Source organism: Eleutherodactylus coqui, chromosome 10 (assembly GCF_035609145.1).
Source record: "Eleutherodactylus coqui strain aEleCoq1 chromosome 10, aEleCoq1.hap1, whole genome shotgun sequence".
In the NCBI taxonomy this organism is placed as follows: Eukaryota; Metazoa; Chordata; class Amphibia; order Anura; family Eleutherodactylidae; genus Eleutherodactylus; species Eleutherodactylus coqui.
In genome coordinates this window covers 48489136-48509487 of record NC_089846.1, presented here as the reverse complement: position 1 = coordinate 48509487, position 20352 = coordinate 48489136, and the positions used below count along the sequence as shown (strand labels likewise).

Genomic DNA, 20352 nt, shown 5'->3' with positions numbered 1-20352 from the left:
ATTCCTTTCTATCGGAAACTCTGGACCTCCTCTGCAGATGCTCATGTGATCTCAGTTCTGACCAGCTCAGATCTACTTGGGGTTATGCTGTCTGAAACTAGTCAGTCAATTTCTCAGTGGGTATGATGCTATTACATGGATCCACCACAGAAACTGTCTAGAGGAGAGCACAAGCCCTCCTATCACAGTTCTAATCGAAACGATCAAAGCTAAATCTTCCTGACTGTACACTTATGGTCTGTAGCTTATTTAGGTGGATATAAAAGGCATAGATAACTGTCCCTCCAGCAGGCAGAAATGGTACAGCTTCCCATCCTATGATGCATCAGCATAGCATAGATTAATGCGAAAGTGAAACCAAGAAATTTCACCATCACGATGTTGGCTGATAAGCATCAGATTGGAGCTCTACTGCATGGAAGTGGCTGCAATATACAGAAAAGACCTCCAGAGAGTGACAGGACATCAGATAAGATGGTGTAGGCATGGAAAATGTGTTTTCACTGGAATAACTCCCTAATATATGTGGATTAGGCTTCAGGCCTCCTTCACACAGGAGACAGCGATATTGCTGCAAGAAAAGTCGCAGTGATATCGCAGCTGTGTCCTTTGTAGCGCTCTTTTGTCAGGATTTTATTTTGGGGGGGGGGGGGGAGGGGGTTATGGTGCGTGAAATATAAACCCTACCCCAAAAATAAGCCCTGGCTGTATTAAACCACAATCCATCACCTAACAGGCGCTCGCTGCTCCGCAACACAACTCTTTCAAAGCTCTGGCACAGTTGTTTGAAGTCTTCAGCCAGCACTTTCTGGTCAAGGGTTTAAAAAAAATAGGTTCTTGAGCGCTGTGGCTTAGCCAAATCACTGCAGCGCTCGATGAACCAATCACAGCCATTTAATGCGATGGTGGTAATTGGTTCATCAAGCGTTGTAGCAGTTGATTCTTGAGCACCGAGGCAAAGCCACTCAGAGCAAGCGCATCCTGGAGGCGGGGTTTTTGAGTTTTCATGCAATGCAACACATAGGAAGGCTCCATAGGGAAACATGGGCTACAAAACATTGCAAAGCGGGCCAATATTCGGCATGCTGCGATTTTTTTTCTCTTGCAATGTGGCAGCCTACAAAACATTGCTAATATGAAGGAAACCATTTGTAGCACTGTCGCATCGCAAGAAAATGGCACAATTTTGTCGCACGTGTGAAAGCGCCCTTAATTTCCTACTATAGTCTCCATCATTCCACTGTGAATAAAAAAAAAAAAAAAGACAGATGTCATCATATTAAAAAAAAAGTTTAATAAATTATAAATATAGATCACCTTTTACCATTTAATTTAAAACAAATCATAATTAAAGATATTCACAGCTGACCGCTCTCCAAATGTGCTAACCCCCCAAAGAAATATGCAGAGTAGTAAATGAATATACTCATTAGGTCCTGCACGTGAGCGTAAAGCAATGCATAGTGTCCCGTTTGCAGCTCCGATTCTACTGTGCATTTCCGTTTACTTGACTTACCTCTACCTAAAGCTTTTTGCATATACTCCGTATGTATATGGACAGAAGATAGCCTCTTGTGCGGCGCCCTCTACTGCTTGCCTCTAAGTAATCAGTTTGGGTGCATGCATTTTTAAAAACACAATTAGGAAAGGCCTCACTGTATGTAAAGGCTTCGTTCTCTTCGCATCCTTCAGTAATTCTACGGACCTTCATTTAAACCTCATCTGCTGACACTGGAATACAGTGTCTAAAAGTAGTAAATAAAGGCCGTTTTAGATAAATGCTGGGTATGCTCGGTTGCCGTAGTGTGATGTATATTTTTGTCCCTTTTTTTTTATTTTTTAACATGCACATAATTATCGCTTATTCGATTATTTAACTGCCTTTACAATTCCATCATTGGACCCGCGCCTAAGAAATGAATGTGACAACCGAAAGGTCTAAAAAAAGGACCAAATCTATAGAAGTGCAATGAATTTTTACATTGCATGTATCTTAATAAAAGCTCCCGGTACAGTAGGAATACACACATTGCAACAGATCCGGACCGCACATTTCTTGTGTAATGAAGTACAGCTTCCTACAATGCAGATGGGCAGTAAGGAAAACAGTAGATATCTATAGATTTAGTGCAGGACTATATACAAACGCCACCAACGCTCCTTGGACTCCTGCACACTCCAGTGTTTTCCTGCTTTCTTGGCAGCGTTGGTGGCAATTTAGATACTGATGTTATGTGATCTTCATTCTACCAGTAGAGTCCCAGTTCTTCAAGCCTATTTAAGTCCTTCTGTGAGGGCAAAGTCATTAGAACTAAAGGGAAGAAGGGTTGAAGGTCAGAATCATCCAACTGATGACAAAATAGAATAGGAATATTGGATAGACGGCCAAGGCTCTGCGGTTGGGTGGCTGACTGTCCGCAAGAAAGGCAGTAGAGGCTGCAAGATAAAAATATTCCGTTTATAGGTTAGTATTTTCACCAGTTTTGCACCTATTAAAGACAGACAGTAATCAAGGCAGAGAATAGGATGCAGAGACATTTCCTGTTTGCTGCAGCCCACTTGGCAGCTTTGGTGTGTAGCCTAGGACAGAGTCAGCAGGAAATGTTAGGATAGCTCTATTGTACTAAGGTGAGATAGCCACACTACATACAGATCAGACTCTGCACCCACATCTCATCACTCAGGAGTGCAATGATTAAGTGATAACGGTGGGTCTTGCTTTTGGTACCTGAAACAAAGGTCAGACGGTTTCCCTGCATCAACTGTTACAGGCGAAATGTAGTAATACATGACAGTCCTCTAAATAAAGGGCTGTCCATGTAATACTGCTCTGGCTCATTGATGGGGATCCTGAGCGGAGAACCTCCGACTGTAAAACACGTACGCCTAATGAGGCATAGGGACTGAGGTTTTTCTTTGCGAGGTAGTCCCTTAACCCCTTGAGTTTCTTACCACCCTGTCAGACCCACCAGGGCAGGTTTTTAAATGGGCCAATCATTTAAATTTCCACTAATTTTTCAGTCGCGTTCCAAGAGCCATAACTTTTTCATTTTTCCATTGACACGGCCATATGAGGGCTTGTTTTGCAGGACAAGTTGTACTTTTTGATGGCATCATTTTTGGGTTTACATAATGTATTGCATAACTTTTATTTAAAAAAATTTGTAGGGAGGTAGGGGGGGGAAAAAAATAAATTCTTCCATTAGTTTTTTTGGATTTCATTTTTACGGCGTTCAGTGTGCAGAATAATGAATGTGATAACGTTATTCTCTGAGTCCCACGATTCCAGTGATACCGAGTTTATACAGTTTTTATGTTTTGCTATTTTTGGACATTTAAAACATTTTCTTTTTTTTCTTAAAGGTTTGCTTTTGTGTCGCCCCATTCTATTGCCAAAACTCTAGAAGGCCGTGTTTTTTGCGGAATGAACTCTAGTCTTCTTTTATCTAATTTTTTGGAACATGTAAAATTTTGATCACTTTTTATTCCATTTTTTGTAGGAACAAGATTAACACAATCTGTAATTCTGGCATGTTTTTTATTTTTATTTTTCACTGCATTCTCTGAGCAGTATAAATAATATATTAAAGTCATTCTACAGTATAGTATGATTATGCCAATACCAAATTGTAATAGTTTTTTTCTTTTCCGCTACTTTTTCACAGTTTGAAATAAAAAAAAAAAAAAAAAAGTTATAAAAGTTTAAATCACCCTTCCTTTGCCTTAAAAAAATCTAAATCATAAAAAGAAAAATACATATTTGGTAACGCCACGTCCATAAAAGTCTGATCTATCAATGTAGTGCATTATTTACCCCAAACTGTGAACGTAGTCAGAAAAAAAAAAAAATAAAGAACGCCAGACATGCACTTTCAGTCACCCTGTCTCCCAGAAAAAAATGCAATAAAAAGCTATCAAAAATATGTGTATTCCAAATTAGTACTAACAGAAACTACAGGACATCTCGCAAAAAATGAGCCCTCGGACAGCTAGGTCGACAGAAAAATAAAAAAAGTTATTGCGTGCAGAAAATAAATTTTAAAAACTTAAAAGTACTACAGCAAAAAAAATATATGTTTGGTATCGTAGTAATCGTACTGACCCATAGAATAAAGATATCATGTCATTTTTGTTGCAGTTTGTGCGTCGTAACAAGACACACTGAAAGATGGCGGAATGTCATTTTTGTTTTCATTTTACTTCACTTGGAATTTTGTAAAGGTTTTTCAGTACATTATATGGTACTTTAAATAGAAAAATACAACTCGTCCTGCAAAAAACAAGCCCTCATACAGCAACAGCGAAGAATAAATAAAGGAGTTATGAGGTTTTAAAAGGGAGGGAGGAATAAACAAAAAAAGGGGGGGGGGGACGTCATTAAGGGGTTAAATAATGTACAAACTTCCTCCTCTGGGTCATGACGACACAGGGATACCACGTGTAATTTTTTTTACCTTTTTTACAAAGTAAAGGGAGAAAGGTATTTTTTTATAATTTTTTTTTTTACTTTTTAAAATTTTTGTTCCTTTAGGGGACTTCCAGAGTGACCTATCAGGACCCCCTGATCACATTGCGGAGGTCCGATGGTGCCAGCCCTTTACATGCTGTGGTCACATAGACAGCAGCATGTAAAGGGTTAACACAGCAGCGCTCGGAGGTTTTCTCCATTCTCTGCTGTGTAAGAGCTGGTGCCCAGCTATCCTCTGACAGCCAAGCACCAGCTCTTCCTGCCACAGAGGCCATGGGCTGGCTTCTGACAAGCTGATGGTCTTCATGGCAACTTGTAAACAAAGCAGTGCGGGAGTTTTTAAAAATAGAATTGTATAATTTATCAATTATACAATTTAATATACCATATAAATGTACTGAAAACTTAAAAATTCTAAGTGGCGTGAAATAGGGGGGTGCACAATTCCACCATCTTTGGGGGTGGAGCTGTCTTTTTGCTGCAGTACATACACCACAGAAACAATAACATTTATTCTATGGATCAGTACGATTACTAAGATACCAAATTTATATAGTTAATTTTTTATTTGCTGTACTACTTTAAAAAATATCTCCATTTTGCTGTCACCCTTTGTGAGGAGGTCAGCTCCCTTACACTGAAATCTCGCGCACATGCTCCGTAAAGTGAGGTGTATGCAATGCGCAAAAAAAAAAAAAAAAATCAAAAACACATCTGGTATCATCATGGTATCATCAAAGTTATGGTGGTCAGAAGAACTTGTCGATTTTTTTTTTTAAGGATTTTAATTTTCAAAGTAGTGGTACAGTGAAAGAATTAAAAAAATAAAATAAGTTTGGTATTTTGTAATTGCACCGTCCCACAGAATAAAACGATCATTTTTGCTCCAATGTGCGTGCTATAAAACAAGACTTCCCCTTAAAAGATGTGTTTTGTTTTTTTTCACCATTTCACTTCCCTCAGGAAAAACTGGGGAAAGTTTATTCTTTACCCCAAGCCATTTTTTTTTTTTTTTGAAAAGTCCGCCCGGATGATCATCTAACAATGACAAACATTACAGCTTATTGTGCACTTCTATATAATGTGAGGAGAAGAGAGGCCTTACCAAAAGTAGACCAGGCAAACATGGCAGCCACTGTGACCAGTCTGAGGGTGAAGGTGAGCGTGCTTACATTGGCCAGCAGCAGGAGCCTGCATACCAGCATGGCCACTGTAAGGGGGAGGATGCAGTACCCCAACACACACAGGCTCTGGAAGAACGAACTGCAAGACAAATGACAAGTTACTTAGAAAAAGCAGTTTTACAGAAACTGAACTCCTGCTGCATTACTGCTTCTTTATCCGACAGACGTCTTAATGACTCTAAGGGCTCCGTCACACGGGCGGACGCTGCCTGCATATTACGCGGATACATGTCACATTCAGAAAATACGCATGGAAATGCATATCTGTTGTGTATGTTAAATTCCCATAGCCCAGGTTAATGCATACTGTGCGCCAAAATTTCATGCGTGTAATAATAAAAAAAAAACAAAAACAAAGAATTACTAACAACCCCTTCCCCCCCCCCCCCCCCCCACCCCCCAAAAAAAAACAAAGAAAAGAAAACACAAAGGTGTTAGTGGCCCAATATAAATCTATGGGCTTTTGGCGACGTGTGTTACACTTGCATACTACGCAGTGCACATACGCCCGTGTGAGTGAGCCCTAACTTTGTTTTTTAGGTGTGCTGTACATATTCTGCGTGGATTTAACCCTTTGCACTGCATAGTGTGAAAGCCAACAAAAGCTGCATGTTAAAAGGGAACTTGTCAGGTTCTTCAGTCCAGCTTATTCATGAGCACCTAGTAATCCCCCCACCTGGGGTAATCAGCGTGCCTGTCCCTCTACTGTGCCGCCATTAGTGAACACAGCATAAAGTATCTGACAGTTTCACTTTAAGTCAAATCAACCAGTAGACAAATCCGCCACATATGCAGATAGATATCATTGGTACTGTTGTACCTTGTCGACACTGGATCTAGGGGCAGACCTGGCTTTGTTGGAGGTAACGCCTCCTGTCAAGCCCCTAGCTTCTAATTGGCAGTCCCGTTTCCCCAGCTGTTCAGTGCCCACACTTACTTTCCAGAGTGCATCCATTGCCGTGGGCTTACACAAGACAAAGGACAGTGTCTGAAACCCGACCAAATAGCCCTGGGGGAAAACTGCCATTCATGATCGGCCAAGGATTTCTAAGCCATTGGGGATGGCGGGACTTTTCACGCAGCACTGACAAGGAAGATGATACAGCGGTGTGCAGCACAGTCGGAGCTCCGCTCGTATGGCGGCGCTATGTAAAACTCACGGGGCCACCAAGCAGCAGAGGCTTCAGGTATACTCACCGTGGCTTCTGTGTAAGTAGCCCGCTGTAATTGTTACTGGCCAGCTCTCTGCAATATATAATGCCGTACCTGCCTTTCCCAGAAAGCAGCCCCTCTGTCTTTCCTGCCATTTACCCAGTGGCTGTCAGCCCTTTCTTCTAAGCCGCGCAGGAACCCTGCGGTCCCTTCCCCAGCTGGCAGTGCCGCCGGCAGCAACAGCGCCTCAACCTCCATGGGGCCGGAGCAATCCGTGACCGCAGCAGTCCGTAGCTTAACCCTAACCCTCCAGCCACAGCAAAAGCCTCCCTAGCCAATCAGGAGCCTAGGGGCCTTAAATGGGCGGCTACAGTCACTCACTATGTCCCCACCCATATTTCTATATCACTAAACATAAAAAGTTACTCTTTACAGCTTTTATAATCAAAATAACTTGTTCAGTTATAGCATCTTATTCCTGCATTTGTACACAGCTGCAGTAATCAATAGCCTCAATTTACAGACTGTGAAAGATCAATATCACAAGTCTATACAGGAATTCAGCATCAGCCTTACTTGATATTTATATCTTATTGTATCCCTTAAGTGTGGTTTCGTCATTTAAAAAAAATCAATAAAAAAAAAAAAAAAAAAAAATCAATCAATCAATCCTTACCTATTCCTTTCCAGGCAGACTCCTTACCGCATCTTCTCCTCGCTGATCTTCTCCAGTCCCCCAGCCGGATCATCTTACTATGATGCATCCATTCCCCGCATTCTTCTTCCCACCTCTACAATAACTCGTCACTCCCTACTAGGCTGTGATGTAACATACATTGGCCGGCAGGAAAACAACTGCCTGTAAATGGACGCTTCGTCACAGGAGAAAAAAAAGGATCCAGACAGCTGGAGGTGAAGTGACCCGGGGGACTGCAGGAGACAGGAGAAGATCAGCAGGGAGCAGGTACGGTAAGTAGACTGCCCGGGGAGGAATAGGCGACTATAGAATTTTTTTTAAATGACAGAATCCCTTTAATGACATAAAACAAATCCACAAACAATACACGACTTTCCTTCATAATGTACATACATGGTTCCGCCAAGAAGCTTAGAATTAAGTGTGATGACTACAGCCCCAAACCAGACAATTACGAACACTTCTGCAAACTGGGGACCTCCATCGCTTTTGCTGTTTGCATAGCCACCTTGAAGCATTCTGTTATCAATAAGAGAGAAGAAAAAAAAAAAAAAAAAAAGAATTATTTACAAAAGAATCAAAGGAATTTAATAATGTGGATGTACTGGTCAGAGGAAGTTACAACTATTATTGAGCCAAGAATATCTAAGTATACATGGACAAGCAATGCCAATAGTATGCCCTACAGTGATCAACCACAACAAAGCTTAATGCTTTGTGGCGCCACCTCATGCCACCAACGCTCTGAAGGTCCTGAGGCACCTGCACAAAGATGTTGGAGCGGTTGTAAGTTGCGAGGTGTGGCCTCCATGGGTCAGACTCGTTTTTCCAGCACATCCTACAGAAGCTGAATCTGATTGAGATCTGGGAAATTTGGAGGCCAAGCCATCACCTTGAACTCTTTATCATGTTGCTGAAACCCTTCCTGAACCATTATAGCCATGTGGTGGGGCATTATCCTGCTGAAAGAGGGCTCTGCGGTTAAGTTTTAACCATTGCATGAAGGGAGAAGGGATCTACTTCCCCAGGTAAGCAACAGAAGAAAATAAAAGTGTCTGGGTAACATTCCCCAAATATCTGATATGGACCTTTTTACATACAGGCGCATTATATTATGAAGGATTATCTTGGGGGCTGGCTTAACCCCTTAGTGACGGAGCTTTTTTTGTTTATTTCCATTTTCGCCCCCTACCCTTATAAAAAACATAATTCCTTTATTTATCCATTGATGTAGCTATATGAGGGCTTGTTTTTTGCAAGACAAGTTGTATTTTTCACTAATTAATATACCATGTAATGTAAAGAAAACACTTTTCTAAGTAGAGAGAAATGGAGATAAGAAAAATTAAAAAAAAGTTCTGCCAACTTTTGGTGCATCTTATTTCTACAGCGCATAAACTGCAACAAAAATGATATATGGATCAGTAGGATTACTACGATACCAAACTTAGTTTTTTTCTTTGCTGCACTTTTATTTATTTAAATCATTTTCTGCTAGCAACAGCTTTTTTTATTTTTCCATCAACATAGTTGTGCGAGGGCTCATTTTTTTGCGGGACGTCCTGTAGTTTGCGTTGGTAACATTTTGGAATACAGACTAATTTTTGATCGCTTTTTATTGCATTTTTTTCTTGAAGACGGTGACCAAAAAAGTGCATTTCTGGCGTTCTTTATTTTTTTCTGACTACGTTCATTGTGCGGGGTAAATAATGCGTTATTTTGATAGATTGGACTTTAATGGATGCGGCATATAAAGGGTTAACAGCCCCGATGACCCGCACGGCTCAGCGCAGCTGTTGCCGCCAGATGTCAGCTGTAAGCAGCAGCAGGCACCTGGGATGCATGAAGGGAGGTCGCCGCGCGATCGCCTTTCATACACGTCCTGCATCTGCAGGATGTTAAAACCCTATAGGGCCATCATTAGGGTGTTAAGACACGGGTTATTTTTTCCCGGTTATGTCCGGACAACACTGCCCCAAGTGGCAGCTGGTTGCCCCTGAATACACATCTTTCCTCTTGCTTTCAAGTTGTGATGTTATATAAAGGACCAGCAATGTTTTAGCAGTTTTTGTGTCAGAGCATTTCACTTCGTTGCCCCTTTGAGGAACTAAATGAACAAAGCTGAACAGCAGGCCAAGCATGTGAAGAACAACGTCTGAGGTCTCAAGGGATTATATCACCAGTTTTTTTTGTATTAATTAAAACCAGATAAACATATTCCATTTTTATCATCTGTTTTTATTTTCTGATTTTAGAAATTTTTACCCTGCTGTCTACAAAGGACTATAGAGGCGGCCATCTTGCCTGAACTAGATATAAGAGCATTTGGAGAGATACTTTACAGCAGCTTCATGAGCCAGTCGCACAATGGACAGGGGGGACCCACTGACTTGTATGGGAGACTGTTCTATACATGCTCTGTGACCTGTGCAGAAGTTAATCAAAAATTCTTTAAAAATATGTTTATGTAATAGGTCATATTCTGCTGACATACCGGTATTACCTTTAGGTCTCCTGCACACGGGCATATTTGTATTGCAGAATCCGGAGTGTGCGTCCGGGTACGGAATCTGCAGCAAATATCGCCATAGCATGCTATGGAAATACGCTTTTTCCTGCATACGAGCAGAAATCAATTGAGATTGTCTGCTTGCAAGTGGGGTGGGTGGAAAATCACTGCATGCTCTATTTTTAAGCAGATTTCACCTGGACGGCTTGCATTGAACTCAATGACAGCCTTCTGACCTGCATCGTTGCCTAGTGACGGTGTGGGAAAAGCAGGGGTTTAAAAAAAAACAAACAAAAAAACCCACTGTACTGCACATGTCCAACAGTTCGCCGTGTGGTCCATCTGCAGTATAGAACAGAAGAAAAGGCAGGTACGCGCAGATGCCGGCTGGGCGCAGGGTTGGATTCCTCTGCAAGCTCTTGCATGCAGAATCTAACCCGATCATGTGCAGGCAGCCTTAAAGGGGTTGTCTCACGCCGAAACGTTTTTTTTTTTTATTCAATAGGCCCCCCGTTCGACGCGAGACAAACCCAAGGGATGGGTTAAAAAAAAAAAAAAAAAGTTTATTACTTACCCGAATCCCTGCGCTGCGGCGACTTCTTTCTTCCTTTACCAAGATGGCCGCCAGGATCTTCACCCACGATGCACTGCGGGTCTTCTCCCATGGTGCACCGTGGGCTCTGTGCGGTCCATTGCCGATTCCAGCCTCCTGATTGGCTGGAATCGGCACATGTGACGGGGCGGAGCTACGAGGACCAGCTCTCCGGCACGAGCGGCCCCATTCACCAGGGAGAAGACCGGACTGTGCAAGCGCATCTAAAAACGCCAGAAGACAGCGAATTTAGACGGATCCATGGCGACGGGGACGCTAGCAACGGAGCAGGTAAGTGAATAACTTCTGTATGGCTCATATTTAATGCACGATGTATATTACAAAGTGCATTAATATGGCCATACAGAAGTGTATAACCCCACTTGCTGCCGCGAGACAACCCCTTTAATTGTCAGCTCTATTAAATGGGAGGACTTCTGATCTCCTATGTGCAAATGGAAGAATTAAAAGTAAACTACAAGCCATTTTTTTCCAAATCTTAAAACAATGTCAGTTCTACAAAAGTGAAAGTTTCCTTTATATCACTATTAGAATCTTAATCGAAAAATCTGCATTCTGATCACTGAGGCTGGCTGTGTGGATAGGTATTTTAGCCTTCAAGTAAAACATTGCTACGAGGTTTAACGCCCTTTCACATGAGATAAAGATTAGCTTAAAGTGTTACTAACTTTTCTGATGACTTTTTAGGACAAACAGCTGTGAGCACATGAGGAATAACACTATTTATGGCCGCACAACGGGGTCACATTAGGAGTGGTGATGATTAAATTGATGCAAGTTGATTTTCCAGGTGATTTGAAGTCCAGTCCTCATCAGCTGGTTGAGGACCTTGTTTTACATTAACAGTTAATATGTCCTTTTGTTGTCAATGAATTACAGTTTACATCAGTAAAGATCTTCAATTTGAATCTTTTGTTTGAGATCGTGCGATTTAAATGATCCTTAATTATTGTGAGCGTTCGTATACAAAATAAAATAAGAATAAAAATAAAAGGTTAAGGTAATGCGCATTCAGGAGAAAACAAATACTCACAATGCAAGTGAGACACAAAGCACAAGTGGGCCCCATAAGTCCCCTAAAGAAAAAAGAAAAGCAGGATATATAAGCATTAGAATCAGATGTAAACAGCAATAACTTATTTGCCCCTTCACACTTGTTCACCAAGTGCACACACCCCCACCCCCCTGCCAAACCAGGAAACACAGTACAGGTCTTAGGTCCTAATCATACTTTCATTAGTTCTTGTGCGTGCTTTCTATTGGCCTTTCTGAATTCAATGCCACATTATGGGAAAAGTTATAAACTGTAGCTGCACTTTCAACTAACTTCTGACACGTCAAAAGCATTGATCAGTAGGGGGTCCCAATGCCAAGAACTTGCAGATTACTAGAACAAGGGGGCTGCAGTACTAACCCAAGCACTGTGGCCCCTTGCCTTTGCTGCTTTTCCACTCCGTTCGGCAGCTGAAAATGGCCAGCATAGTGGTGGGAGGAGTACTCCTCTATCTAGTGATCAGCGGGAATCACAACAGTAGAACCCTTTACTAATCAATACTTTTAATATGTCTCTTTGACATGTCAAACGTTAAGGCCCATTTACACGAGCAGATAAAGCGCTCAAAAAAAAAAACTCTAAAAAGCGAACGTTTTAGCGATAATCATTGCGTCTAAACGCGCGGCCATCGTGCACTGCAAGCTGATCGTTAAATTCAGGCCAACCTAAAAATTATCCTTCAGCCTTATCAGCAGTTCTCCACGGGTAGTGCTGATAGCATTGTTTCCCGCTGGAGAACAAAGGAACTGAATATAGATAAGAGCTCTCGGGCTATTAACTTCTTTCAGCTAAAGGCTTCATTTGCACACTTAATTGCTCTTAAGTAGCTGAGTACCTACTTAATAGTTTATGCAAAATGATCGCTTAAAGCTGTCACTCAAACTGTCATTTGAGCGATCATCGCTCCGTTTAAATGGGCCTCATGTCTTTAAAAGAGTGAAATGACACCAAAGTACCCAGAGAAGTCTATACAAGGTTGCATTTAAACCTAAAAGACAAATCCTGCAAAGCAACAACACTGACCACTCAGTCAGCAAGCTCTCACATAAGTGTGGGATGTCTATACCATGCAACCCGTTTGTTGGATATCGTGCCAAAAAAGTCGTGACTGACAACTTAGAAAAATTTTGGGACTTGTCTAATTACTTATCAACTTTGAAAAGTAATGAGCGAAATGGCCGTAGTCTCCAATGAGACCTGCTTTTAGTCAAATTAATTAGAAATCCAGAAAATTATGCAAACTTTTGAGGAATAGATTTGATTTTATTACTATTAGTTCCAAATGTGACAAGTTTATTAACAGGTAATCTATATTTTGGGCAAATCACTCCAACAATCTCCTTTACGTAGGCTGGTCTGAGATATGCCAGTTTTAGCAAACTTCACGTTTTTGAAAACCTCCTTCCCTTGCATGGTATTTATTTTGTAGATTTTAAACTTAATCCATGAGAAGCAAACACTGCCTTTAAGTGACCCTCTGCACCCAGAGAAACCAAGATGGTCGTACTCCTACTCCGACTACCTGATGCACACGCTGGGTACTGGTAGTGCACCAGTAGTCTAAGACACTACACACTGCTGTGATTGGCCAGCACTGTTAACATGAGCAGCACTGGCCAATTAGAGCAGCATGTAGTGTCTTAGACTACCAACGCGCTACCAGACACAGTGTGCACCAAGTAGAAAGGGAAGTAGTGCGGCCATCTGTTTGTCTGGAACCAGAAGGTTGCTTTAAAGGTAGGACCACGTTTGCATTAACTTAAATAATAAACAATGGAATACTAGTGTTCTTCTACAAATTGCTTGAGGAGGCTTGACTGCTCACATGGTATGTTACTATGTTAGATACATAGATGTTTTGTCTCCCTTTTATGAGCACATTCCCTTTTATACTCCCTGTTGAGGATGTCAGAACGGGCCACAAACATGCAGCAAAACTGACCTCTGCCTAAGGCCCCCTGTCCGCAGTCGAGGCAGAATATCGCTAGTGATATTACGCCGTGGGGGAGCGCTGACAGGTCTCCAAGGTGAGCCTACCTGATAGATGGGCTCACTGCAGAGAATCAGGCCAATCGCAGCATGCAGCGATTTAAATCCTGTGATCAGAGAATCGCTATGTTTCTCCGCTCATGGACGCCGCGGCTGCGCTTTCCATAGTAGCGCTATGGAAAGCTTTACAGAGCATGATCCGCGGGCGATCTGCGCCTGTGGATAGGCAGCCTAAGACAAGCCAATCAGTAAAGGATTATGCGGCTGCTGCTTCAACAACATATAGCAACTATGTGATATCAAGTACTACTGAATGCCTGAGCCTCCTGGTAGAATATTCTTCTCCTGAAGAATATCTCACTTTGGTTTTTATGAAATTATCAACACTTTAAAACCGTTAATCGAGACACTGACTACTAGAAGATCCAGCAGTGAAAGTTCCTGTGTGATAACAGTACGGTTGTAGCTTCATACTCACAGTCTCTCAGAAGCGCATTACTCTTTTTAGGGAACAGAACATGAAAAAACTTCTGTCCGACAGCTTTTAGGTCCCGCATCTGAAATTGGAGTAAAAAGTGTTAATAAACTGTCCGAAAACATTCAATGTTCAACTTTTTTAAACTTTGCAAAAGACAAAATACTAATGAAAAGTATAAATATGTCCGAGCAAAAAACTGGATTACTTTAACTGCTGTGCAATCTTATTTCTAGGGTGGACAGGCACAAGTAGTGCGCTGATCCGTACAGCGGTCAAGACAACCGTGCGATGTCTGAAGAGTCTTGTGCAGCCTCCGACTGTAATCAGACCGCCCAGCGTGCTGCCAACGTTTCTCCGGGCCTGATGCAAGATTGGGTTAAAGGCTGCCAACATATTGCCGCTAACTTAAAGGGATCAGGTCACCAGGTTCAGAATCACGGGCAGCATTAACCAGGGACAAATTTGTGCACCAATGTAGGTTTTATTCCCAAATGCTGCAGCATTTTAGAATAAGCATACTTAGAATATGTGGCCAGAACAGATGAATCACAGACAGATCAGTTCCTAAACATACAACTGAATCACTGAGAAAAACTGAATTATATGCAATAACCTTTATTATAAATTAATTAAAATCCTTATAGGAAACAACTAATTATATGGGGAGACACAAATACATCTGGTAAGTCTTCAATAACACTGGATGTGGATCATGGGAGAAAGGTAAGTATGATGTATACTAGATTCTCTTTTTACTGGACCTATAACTAGTCCTACAAATTCGGAGTTATAATTCATCTCCCATATAGATCAATCCACATGTTTTATTTATTTATTTATTAGATGATACAGGGCTGCAGTGCCTATGTACTGAGCCAAAAGCTAAACTGTATCTAACTGATGGTTACTAGTGTATCCAGGGCAGATCACATACATTCATTAATGCACAGACACATACTTAACGAGGTGTGTTATGTCACCAGTGTAGTTCTTAATAGAGCACGTTTAGAGATGAGCGAGTATACTCGATAAGGCAAACTACTCAAGCAAGTAGAGCCTTATCCGAGTATCTCCCCGCTCGTCTCTAAAGATTTGGCTGCCAGGTGAGTTGCGGCGGTGAGCAGGGGGAGCGGGAAGGGGGAGCGGGGAGGGGGAGGGGGAGCGGGGAGGGGGAGCGGGGAGGGGGAGCGGGGAGGGGGAGCGGGGAGGGGGAGGGGGAGAGATCTCCCCTCCGTTCCTCCCCGCTCTCCCCTGCCGGCACCCGAATCTTTAGAGACGAGCAGGCAGGTACTCGCATAAGGCACTACTCGCTCATCTCTAAGCACGTTGTCTACCCAAACTACCTATCACATATTTCCCAGGACTGAGTACTAAGTCACAAATTTCAGATAATGTTTATTTTTATTAACGTTCACTTTCTCCACAAAACCTAATGATATTCCTACCCATCACTACTGTATAGAGGACCATCAACATGATCTACATCTAGTGTTATTAAAGACTATGTGGCCAGAACAGAGATTCAAGTCACGGGGTCGTGCCTATACAGCCTTTCCCCGACCGCATCACGTAGAGCAAGCCTGAACAACACAGGGCCCAAGGGTCACAAGTAGCCCGGCAAAGTATTTCTGGCTGCCTATAGTCTATGACATGACTATGTCAAGAGGCTAGTGGCTCATGTCATACTAGCCGCTAGCGTGAGTAGGCTAAAGGATCTTCCAGCAAGGGAGAGGATAGCGGGCATCAGCTGCATGATTTGAACCTAGCATTGAACACACCTGCGATCCCCTCCCCTGCTGAAAGCTGGTCACGTGAGTGTGAAGTCAGGGAAGGTCCTTTAGACCCCAGTAGCAGCGGTGCAGAAAGTTTCTCGCAGGAATCTCCAGCGGTGCAGGCACAGCGGATTGCATTACAGTGAGTACATTTTAGCAAAGCATTTTGCAAAATATATTACCTTTACTTAATCATTAAACTATAGAAGTTTTTTTTGCAGCTCACAAGCAAAAGGTAATCTATCTGTAATCATTACCTTTACTTACAAAGAGGTGTGCCCATTTCAATTCTGGTCCCTACCTACTGCCACGATGTGCAGGTCTGATATAAGGTGACATCTGTCTTCTCCCTTTTGTGTATAGCGATAGAGCCGTCACTCCAGATGATGCAGACATGGTGAAGCTGGTGCAGCTTTGCTCCGTGACCCAAAGCTACATTCCAAGTATGTTTATTCTGACGTGCCATGGCGTTTCAGAATAAAACATAAGTGGGCGCAGTGTACATACCGCTCCTGGGTTCATACTGCCCGGAGTTTGGGCATCGTGAACCTGGTGACCGGTTCCCTTTACAATGATGTGGCACAATTACTACTACCAATGACTAGCATTTAGCCTCATACTGGCTACCATGAAGCAGAGCCTGGAGGCTTTGTAGCTTGCTCTCACTTACAATGGTGTCTCTGACTGGTTCATCCAATGTAGAAAAATCATCTTCCTGCGACTGTGTGGCCATGGGAACAGTGATCTCCCCCTCCACTGGAATATCCCCCGATATGGAAACATCTGATAATCCGGCAAACTGGAAAAGAAACAATAATGGAGACAATGCAACAATGATGCTTCTTGCTGAAAGGACTGCAGTCTGGATACAAGTGTCCTGCTTCCCGCCATGTCACAGGTCTGCAAGGCAAACTTATAGGGACGGGTGGGGAGGAGAAAACACGTATGGATGCAGCAGGGAGTATTGTTACAAACATTACATAAATCTAGGACTGCAAAAAAATGGCACAAGACTAACATTTGTCTTCCAAATCTAAGAAATAAAAACGGGTGACAGAAGGGGTTGTGCCAAGTTGTAAAGTTACCCCTTTCTATAGGATAGGAGATAACTTTATGATCAGCGAGGGTCTACAGAGTTAGACCGCTCGCACACGTGTTCACAGAATGCCGCATTGGAAAAAGCAGCATTTTACCGCACTTTTGAAGGCACGGTACAGCGTTTGACACTGTTTTTTTAACGCCCTCATCATTGTGATGGGTAATGATATGCGTTAAAAAAGCACTAAAACATGCAAAAATAGACAGACCGTGCATGAAAATCACGGCGTTAGAAACGCCGCACTGGAGCGCAAGTCTGAGAAGCTGCATTGAAATGAATGGAGGTGTTGTACCATGATTAGTGCAGCGCTAATTGTGGTCGAAAGCGGGCTGTGCAAGAGCGGCCTTAGGCAGGGCTCACACGAGTACGTTTACTGCGTGTAATAGGCGGTGATACACAGCCAATCACATACATTGCCTTTAGAGGTTTCGCTCATATTTGAGTGTATGCAATACGCAAGTGAAAAAAAAAAAAAAAAAGACACAGCATGTTCCATTTTGCCATGTACTACGCACGAGAGAGAGAATTTTTTTTTTTTTTTAATGAGAGCGCAATCAGCTCTGTCCATACGCAGTACGTGTACGCACCGCTGCAAAGCGACAGCGTGGGAAATGTAAACCAATAAAAAGGAAGAAAGTGCATGGTGGGGTGCGTGAGATACGCTTTATGTGCAGTAGAGGATCACTGTCATACACGGCTCCATGGCGGTGACTCTCACAGGGTTTTAGGCCACCTGTTCACAGCCGTTGCGGAATATCGCCAGCAGGGGGAGGAGGAGGAGGGGCCGCTGTCAGTTCTCTGCAGTGAGCCTATCTGATAGGCTTATCGCGGACAAACGCAGCATGCCGCGGTTTAGATCCCGCAAGCGGAGAATCACTCGTGGACATCACGGCTGCGCTTTCCATAGCAATGCTATGGAAAGTGTTGACTGCGTTACCCGCAGCCGGATTATCGCCATGGGTAACGCAATTAACAGTCGCCTATGGACAGGCAGCCTAACACATACAGCCGTGTGAGCCCGGCTTCATTGATCATGCCGCTATTGAGACTAGACCGACATGGCGGCTTCGGCTCTCACAGACATTGCATGGTATCCTGATGAGGCGCTTACTGCAATGTAAGTGAACCCGGCCGAGCCCCAATAACTGCAGGAAATCCCCGCAGGCTCCTTCATAACAATTGTCAGGTCACACAAACTTGTGTGTCGCACCGCCTTCACAACCCGCATCACCGCCAGAGTTCCTGCAGCGTCAGTCACCTGCACCATGCAATTACCTGTAGGGCATTCTACATCTCTCAGCAGGTGCCCATACAGAAAGAAGGGCATGCTGGAAAAGGTGCCATGTCTGTAGCTCCTACATCCCCCCTCACTACAACTACAGCCAGGCCCGCCTTTATTTGTCTCAGGAGCTCACCAGCTGTTTGCTTCCGTTTTCCTGATTCTCCTCCGTTTCCGCCATGTTTCCTCCCTGCTCGTATCACTCTGTTGCTACGTGGAGTCAGCTGCCGCACGTCATCAGAAGCAGACGACCTCCGCCTGCTGCGCACGACGATGACGTCACAGGGGACGTGTCTCGCGACGTTCATCTGCCTGACGTAAAGGAACTTAGAGAACGTCATGACGCAGGAGGACGTAGTCGCCCTCGGACGGCCGCAGCGTGCGTGGTGTGTTCCTGCGCTGCACACGTGCTTATGGCTGGGCGCAGGGTGGGCAGGCAGTGCAGTGTATATAGTCAGCGGCGTTCTGTTAGGAGAGCCCAGTGTGTTCTCAGTGGTGACCTGGTCCCCATATACATGGGTTCATATGGTCAGTTCTATAGGCAGCTCAGCCCTGGGTCATGTCAGACAGATCACCCTAGGGCGACACCCGACCATTTACACTTTTTAGGAAACTTTGCACGTTTTGTTGCTACTAGAATGTATATAAAAACCCCAATTTCCAGACTCATTGGGTGAAGGAATACAAAGCAGTCCATTTTGGGGGGGTCATCAAAACCAAATTTGTGATAATTAACATGTCGGAAACCCTTGGGCGAAGGGAGACATGCGAGGGGGCATTCTCCTAATATATAGGATATTTAGATTTGTATTTTCCCTAAGGGCTTATTCAGACGACCGTATATCGGCGGGGTTTTCACGCCGGCCGATATACGGCGCCTCTCTGCAGGAGAAGGAGGCTGGAAGAGTCGGGAGCAGTGCTCTGAGCTCCCGCCTCCTCTCCACCCCTCTGCACTATTTGCAATGAGGGGAGGTAGGATGGGGGTGGAGCTAATTCTCAGAACTTAGTCTCGCCCCCTCTCATTGCAAATAGTGCAGAGGGGGCGGGAGCTCAGAGCACTGCTCCCGGCTCTTCCAGCCTCCTCCCCCTGCAGAGAGAGACGCCGTATATCGGCTGGGCGTGAAAACCCGGCCGATATACGGTCGTCTGAATGCACCCTTGCATTGTAATTCCAATCCAAGTTAAAGGGGTTGTCCCGCGCCGAAACGGGTTTTTTTTTTTTTCAACCCCCCCCCCCGTTCGGCGCAAGACAACCCCGATGCAGGGAGGTAAAGAAAGCTCACCGGAGCGCTTACCTGAATCCCCGCGCTCCGGTGACTTCTCTACTCACCGCTGAAGATGGCCTCTTCCTCCGTGGACCGCAGCTCTTCTGTGCGGTCCATTGCCGATTCCAGCCTCCTGATTGGCTGGAATCGGCACGTGACGGGGCGGAGCTACACGGAGCTACACGGAGCCCCATAGAAGACTGCAGAAGACCCGGACTGCGCAAGCGCGGCTAATTTGGCCATCGGAGGGCGAAAATTAGTCGGCACCATGGAGACGAGGACGCCAGCAACGGAGCAGGTAAGTAAAAAACTTTTTATAACTTCTGCATGGCTCATAATTAATGCACAATGTACATTACAAAGTGCATTATTATGGCCATGCAGAAGTGTACAGACCCACTTGCTGCCTCGGGACAACCCCTTTAAGGCAAAATGGGAATAAAAATGTAAAAAAAATTTTTCAGTACTGAGTCACTCCAGTGAGAACGTTGCGCAGCTACTTCTATATGCAGGCCGTGATGTGCAGGACAGTTTTTTTTACATTTTTTGCTTAATTGTGTATTACCTGCGCCGTCACTTAGCGATGACTCCGGTCACCGCAGCCTATATGCAATGTTGATTGTGTTTTGGCTGCAGGTCGTACCCCTCCACTGACATCAATGGAGGCCGTCCATCCAGAATCCGCAGTAAAATAGAGGGTGCTGTGATTTTTCTTCTGCTTGTGGAATATGCAATTAGTATCTGCGAGTGTGAAGGAAAAATACGTGCCTTTCATTGTCCACAGAATCTACAA

At 43.7% G+C, this 20352-nt stretch overlaps 1 protein-coding gene across 1 annotated transcript; it reads right to left on the bottom strand.

The window, feature by feature from the left end:
• Positions 1-1274: 1274 nt before the first annotated feature.
• On the bottom strand, positions 1275-18585 carry YIPF6 (Yip1 domain family member 6). The gene is made up of 7 exons (XM_066580982.1): positions 18431-18585; positions 16587-16715; positions 14145-14223; positions 11657-11699; positions 7895-8020; positions 5574-5731; positions 1275-2436 (listed from the first exon to the last, which is right to left on the bottom strand). Exons 1-7 carry the CDS (start codon positions 18473-18475, stop codon positions 2312-2314), a joined length of 705 nt encoding a protein of 234 aa, XP_066437079.1. The 5' UTR covers positions 18476-18585; the 3' UTR covers positions 1275-2311.
• Positions 18586-20352: the final 1767 nt, after the last annotated feature.

Coding starts and splice junctions, on each gene's coding strand:
- YIPF6 (XM_066580982.1), bottom strand. CDS start 18,475: ATGGCGGAAACGGAGGAGAATCAGGAAAACGGAAGCAAACAGCTG. Junction 11,700..14,144: donor TAATGCGCTTCTGAGAGACT/GTGAGTATGAAG, acceptor TTTTTTCTTTAG/GGGACTTATGGGGCCCACTT. Junction 8,021..11,656: donor CTTTGTGTCTCACTTGCATT/GTGAGTATTTGT, acceptor TATTGATAACAG/AATGCTTCAAGGTGGCTATG.